This window comes from Echinococcus granulosus (assembly GCF_000524195.1).
Source record: "Echinococcus granulosus chromosome Unknown EG_S00039, whole genome shotgun sequence".
In the NCBI taxonomy this organism is placed as follows: Eukaryota; Metazoa; Platyhelminthes; class Cestoda; order Cyclophyllidea; family Taeniidae; genus Echinococcus; species Echinococcus granulosus.
The window spans coordinates 672372-678674 of record NW_020170419.1 but is presented as its reverse complement, the minus strand read 5'-3'; the positions used below and the strand labels follow the sequence as shown (position 1 = coordinate 678674).

The following is a 6303-nucleotide window of genomic DNA, read 5'->3' as shown; positions in this document are numbered from 1 at the left end:
CTACCCTAGGTAACAGGTAATTGGCTGAGTCTACGAAGACTCAGTACAGAGCCTTTGGCTTTTGGCAAAGCCTCAATGCGGTGTTTAGCAAAACGACTACTGACAAGGCGATATCGTAAGAAATCCTAAATTGGTTGCTAATATGTGGCAATTAAGTATGAGAACATAATGCATTCCCTTTCTAACCTGCTTTTAGATAAAGGTCTCTAATAAAACTAATTATCAAGCAAAACACCACCCGATCGTTGACATATTCTCGTAACTCTCTCCCACCATGACACAGTTCATGTATAGAGGCTGAGATATCCAAGAATTTAGCCCAAGTCTACATTAAGTACCACAGCCACCAGGCAGCAGCTCAAAGGCGCAAATTCAGCACACTATCTTCGATTCTGGATTGTAATTGTTCGCAAACCACAGAAAAACCCGTTACAAACAAAGCAGAATAGTGACCATGATGAACTCTCAAGATGACACTCAAAAAGAATGTAAAAACGGAGATAAATATCTACCAAACTCCCTGGATATGGTTCAGACTTCGAAGCAGGTGCCGGATAAGTGGATTCAAGGCAGGCCCTTAGCCCCTAAGGTAGCAAAATTCGGTTGTGGTGGGGGTGAGGACAGAACGCGGTGCATCTGGTCTACTAGCTACGATGACTGCTTGCCACGACGTCAGAGACAAGAGAAGTAGGCCAACAATCCAATGCCCAATATTATTAAAAGGGTGCCATAGAGAGACCCATTATCGTACCTCATGGCTGAGAGTAGCTGTAACTGCCTACAAAACAACGAGCTGTACTTTCATCCTCTTGGCCAGAAAACCAGCCATTAGCCCTGCTGTTCTGCTGTTACGACATGAATGACTGTTGATGGATTTTCTCCAATTTGACGTAATTTATTTCTTTCCAAGCAATTGCCTCACACATTTGCGATGAGCGAGCTCGGGTGAGAGAGCAATGATGCTGTAACAAAAGTGCGCCATTTAGTTCTAAACAACGCAAGTAGTAACAAAAGGAGGACGAGGTAAAAAACTTTTCCTACACCTAACCACGAAGAGGTCTGTCAGTACCAATGCATCATTCTAGTGAAAAATGTGAGCAAACTTCTCAAAAGTGGGAAATTTTTGAGCTCAAGAGGAAACGCGTCTCCCTAATCTTCCACATAAAAGATGGTTGACTGTACGCAGTTTCGCATAATCTCATGCATCGCTCCGAAGAATTACAAGCTCAGATATAAAAATGCTCTCTCTGCGGACTGGAAAACCAACACTTCCAAGGTTGCTAGTAACAGTTCTCCTTTGATGCCCATAATGGAGACGTTTACACCCTTTGAACGACGTGTCGGTGCGTAACTACGAGTTCCGCTGGCCCAGGCTAGGATTTCATGCCTTTGTTGCCCGCACACATTGTTTTTTGTCTGCCATATTGATCAGGATCATAGCGTACATTCTTGCGGGATTCATGCAGATGGTAAACAATAAGGTCTCACCACTTCTTCATGGCGTCGTTGTTACCAATTATGGTAGCTGTAGGAGCAGCCAGTATCTCATATTGCATTCGCATTGGTCAACACACCCCGATTACTCATGCAACTACCACAGTGAGGTCAGGCAGACCACCCTGTTTGAATATATCTGAGACTAATTGCCCCTGAAGGGTGGATTAATTATAGGTCCGGGGAAAGGGGGATTTTTCAGATGTTCCAATTTAGGAACTGGCCCTAATACTGGGGCAAATGTATTAGTTGGGAGCAGTAAAGACCTGCCATCTCTGATAGTGTATGATTTTATTTTCAGATGCTGAGTTAGGGTCGTCGCAGCAGGTTGTCTTTCTTTACTTAGACCATACTCAATATCTTTAGAAGAGACGAGTGAGTTTTGGCCCTCAGACGTAGGTAGTCAGCATTGTCTGCTTCTCCAAAAATGGCATACGTGGATACGGAAAGCAAATTGTATTGGTGCAAGGTAGAGAGGCATGGCATGTTGGTAAGGTTATTGCCACCTAAAATGATCGTCCCTGTTCCATCACACTGAACTAGGCAATAGTCAAGGGAACTAGCTCACGTCTCAAGTCGTTTCAGATGTGACGACTAACTGTGTTAAAGTTCAGGCAAGTTCGTCTGCAGTTCCACCACTTCACAATTCTCAACAAATTTCTTCCTAAAATGTATAGTACTCTTTCCTTCCTTTCAGGAAGTATGTATATCCAGCATGTTCGCTCATTGGAAGGGTTGGTCTACCTCATTTTTGAACATGTTCCTTGTTTCAATGTATTAACTACATTTTCCTGTGCATCTTTGTCTGTACAGTGGAAATACCTTTCATTTTTATGTGGAACAGGTGTTAAGTGGTATAAATGCATTTGATTTACATATTCCTTTGAGTCATTTGGGGGTTGACGATAACCATGACCCAAATCGTGAAGGGCATTTTCCATTAAATACGGATGGGCAGAGAGTAAACTGCCTAATTGAGTTTACCGAAATATTGGTTTTCATAATGTCAGCCTAATACCTAAGAGAACCCCAACTTCAAGCGAAATGGATTAACGCCACAATTTCAATCACAAAGAACGTCCAAAACCATTTTTTGCTTACAACTATTGGATGATCTTGTCACGAACAGGAGCAATAGCCCTCATAGAGTGCAGAGTGGATAATTCCGAATGAGTGTCAGTCGGAAAAGGAAAAAATACAGTGAGTGCACCAGATGTAACAGCTTCCATCCCTCCTGAGTGTAACAAGAGTCAGGACCGATTTTCCACATTATGATTTTACATAAACCTGGATCTGAGGTAGCTTTTAGGCCTAACGACTAAGATTATAGTGCGCAGTGAATCGAAGTTGAGAAGTAGGGCAAAATGACATGTGCTGGTGTTGTGTTATAGTATAGTTAATCGGCTGGTTGCATAGAAAATGCGGAGCATGAAAAAACATTTCGTTATTCTACAGCGGTGCGAGGCATCACTAGAGTTGCAACATTCCAAGGTTGATAGAATAATAAATCCTAATGCTCTCACTTTAAAAGGCCTGATGTCATTAAAATATCCGTTTTTGCATTATCTACCAATAGTGATACTGTCTGTGACGTCCTATGGCAAGCCATCACGCTTAGTTCACCGAAATTGTTCGCGATCTCAGCTCTTTTATGAAGTACTCCAACCGTTCCTGGACACGCTAAACACCCAGCGAATTTATTTGCCTAAATACCTCTGCTCAAGAGAAGGTAATGATGATGTCAGTCTTCTTCCCATATCGCCAGAAAATGCGACATTATGTAATAAAATGGGGTTCTGGCGAAAAATTAGCTTTGAATTGCACCAACTTCGGGTAAGCTAGAGGCAGCTACCTTATGCAAAGGATATTAGACGGAGTCGGGCCCTATTAAAGGAAAATAAATAAGTGCAGATTAAAGTGCTAACGCTATTGTTTAGGAGAACTAGACACTAGAAATCACGAGTTTTTGGGTCTCGCAATAAGTTTGAATTACCCGAACGCATCAGGCGAGCATCCGTCAAAAGGGAACTTTGCCTACATGTGTTGTTTAAGTTTACCCTTGGGGGGCAAATCCTTCGAATACGTTTAGTGTATTTACCGTTGATAGGCATTAGTGACTGTTTGGATACTTTTTGTGATTACATGCTAATAGTATTCTTCTAGCAAAGAGTATAAAAGAGGGCGCGTCGCTGATGCAAGTGATTTATCATTCATTTAATCAGAATGAATTTGTATGCCCTTGGCACACCTGAGTTAAGCATTTGACAAAAGCCGTCTGCCTTCCTTCTTTTTTGTCTTTCTGCTTTTCTTTTCCATCCTTACTTTCTTTATTCTAACTCTTTTGTAGTTTGTCTTTAGGTTAGGTTCCCTCCTCGTGACGCAACAATACCGCCAAGTATCTGTTAGAGATGTTTAAATCTGCAAAAGCATTTCGGACCCAGGGTTTTGGACATTTATATCTGACTCTTGCCACATACGGCAAGTCTAGAAACTGCCAAACTTGATGCTACCTATCGATTTTATCCGACTGGCCGGCATTCGGAATTGACCCCTCCATACTATACTGAGGCTAGTGACCTTCAAAGTGTCTAGATCATTCAAATTTTTAAACAGTAAAGTGCTCTGGAAATTCTCTGTGGTTCTAATATCAATATTCTTTGCTTTCCATACGCAGTCTTACCATTATCAAGGAACTCAACACCATATCCTACGTGCATCTAAGGGGCTATGCTCACTCCTATCTTATAAGATTATTAATGGTGCAAGTAAAGACAATTTGCTATATATCCCTTAATAAGCCTATAAAACACTAGGTTTTCTTTGATTTCGAGGCCTAGTCTTGAAAAATTCACCTTTCGAGAGCATCTTATCATACGAATGTTTTTTTTTACTGAGTGGTGGGATATCCCCATCTATTGCAAATGCGCCGGTCCCAAAGAAATAATCTTAATCAAAACTGTGCCGAGGGTCTACCATACCTAGTTAAGGAAATCCTAGCAGACATCAAACGTGTCCGACTAGCCGTCACAATTGCACAGACAGCTACTATGATGTACTTTTAAATATACTGCCCTGAAAGATGCAAGAGCTAAAAGTCCGGTGAAAACTGGATGAGGATGGCAACATTGAATCATTTATTTCATTTGCAAAGGTGACCCTTTCCGTATTTGTGCTCTTCTTCAACCCTATTTGCAGCTAAAAAACCCATATCTGCACCTTCGGTCCACTGCAGTGCCTTTAGTGACATAGACAACAATGTAAAATGCGTTGGTTATGATACATGTCACTCATCTATTAGGAGAATAATTAGCGCAAATTTTTCTTTAATTGAACAGCATACCCAATATACTTTGATGAGAGAGAAGCCAGTTGTAATGAGCCGTCTATTCTTCTTTTATAAGAAAACAAATGAATGATTGCTTATGGATCAAACAACAGGGCTATAAATGACGGTCTGATGGTGGCTTTGTTGTCCCAGCACTTTTGATTGTTTCTACGTCTGCCGAACGCTACATAGTGCGTGGATTATGAACTGCTTCTTCTGTGGTGGATAGTGACCTAGATTTGATAGTACATAAGCGAATCGCTGGGGTCAGACACAGGTGGACTCGCTTTGAATTGAAAGTTTCGATGGGTGATAGGTTGGGCAGTCTAGACCGTTTCATAATCAACTTTCACGGTTTTACCGTCGTGGTGCTAACAGATGCATGAAACTTTAGGTTGGGGTTCGTGTCACTTTACTGTTGGCCATTGTGTGCAGGGAGTCCTTATTCATAATGGGGTGTCGCTGTCCATGAGTGGTTCTCGTTATGTGAGGCATTATTTATCTCTCTACACATGTAGTGTTAGATAAATGGTGGCACGAAATCCGCATTCTACCCACCCTCTTTAAATTAGTTACCTGCTTCTGGCTGAGCTATTTATAGTTTAAAACTCTACTTTGAAGTGCACTAGGCATCTGTCGTTTCCATTAGGATCAATCTGGTTCCACCTCTCATCGGCAAAGGAGGAGCCAATTTTGTAGGGTTCGAATAAGGCGGAAACAGTACAAATGGACAACTACCGTATTCAAGCAGGAGAATATTCTCTCTCACCAATCTTATTGCTTTAAATGCAAGCAATCCTTCCGTAAACCATGACTTGGTACAACCTCAGTTATCATAAATTTCTGAGAAATACATGCCCCACCTAATTGACTTGACACTCTCACAGGTAGGGTTAGGAGCTTCGAAACCATTTTCTAGCGCAATGGCTCCAATGAGAACAAGAACCAAAATCAGAAAAAACTCCCACCTAAGTGGAACGGCAACCGCATTATTTAGTCTAACCAACTCAAGAGCCAAGTTGTAGACAGGACAAACAAATCTAGCTTCCTCAGCAATGACTACGCAGGCATCTTCTGCCATAAAATTTCTGAATTTTAAAGCTTAACACTTTGATAGAAGGCACAACCTTAGTAGTAAATTCCAGATCCAGAAAAACAAAGCGGACGCCACTTCTTGCTTGTAGTGCATTTGTCTTGGAGTGGTACAAAGCCACCAGGTAGACTAATTGCGCATTTTTGGGCTCAGCAGATCCAATTACTTCCTTGCAATCCAAAGACATTATCAAGCATCATTTTTGTATAAAAAGAGATAAATTTAACCTTTCAACTCACCTTTGACCATAAATGCTGTTTAGTTTACACTGTAAAACTACTGAATTTCCGACTCTTCTGATCGATGCATCAACAAAGTCCGCATTAACTAGTTGGGAAGTGCGTAGATATATGAACATGCTCCTTTCACCATTTAGAGTTGCTGAACACCC

The 6303-nt window shown here is 41.4% G+C and overlaps 1 protein-coding gene across 1 annotated transcript in view; it reads right to left on the bottom strand. All coding sequences in view use genetic code 11, as the record gives it.

The window, feature by feature from the left end:
• EGR_05411 (hypothetical protein) overlaps positions 1 to 4211 on the bottom strand; it is a gene marked incomplete at both ends in the record, with an annotated part of 5243 nt that extends 1032 nt beyond the window's left edge. The window contains 2 exons of the mRNA XM_024494660.1: positions 2239 to 2464; positions 4175 to 4211. Coding sequence (XP_024350987.1) covers positions 2239 to 2464; positions 4175 to 4211 — 263 coding nt within the window. The remainder of the gene's footprint in view (positions 1 to 2238; positions 2465 to 4174) is intronic.
• Between the last annotated feature and the right edge of the window lie 2092 nt (positions 4212 to 6303).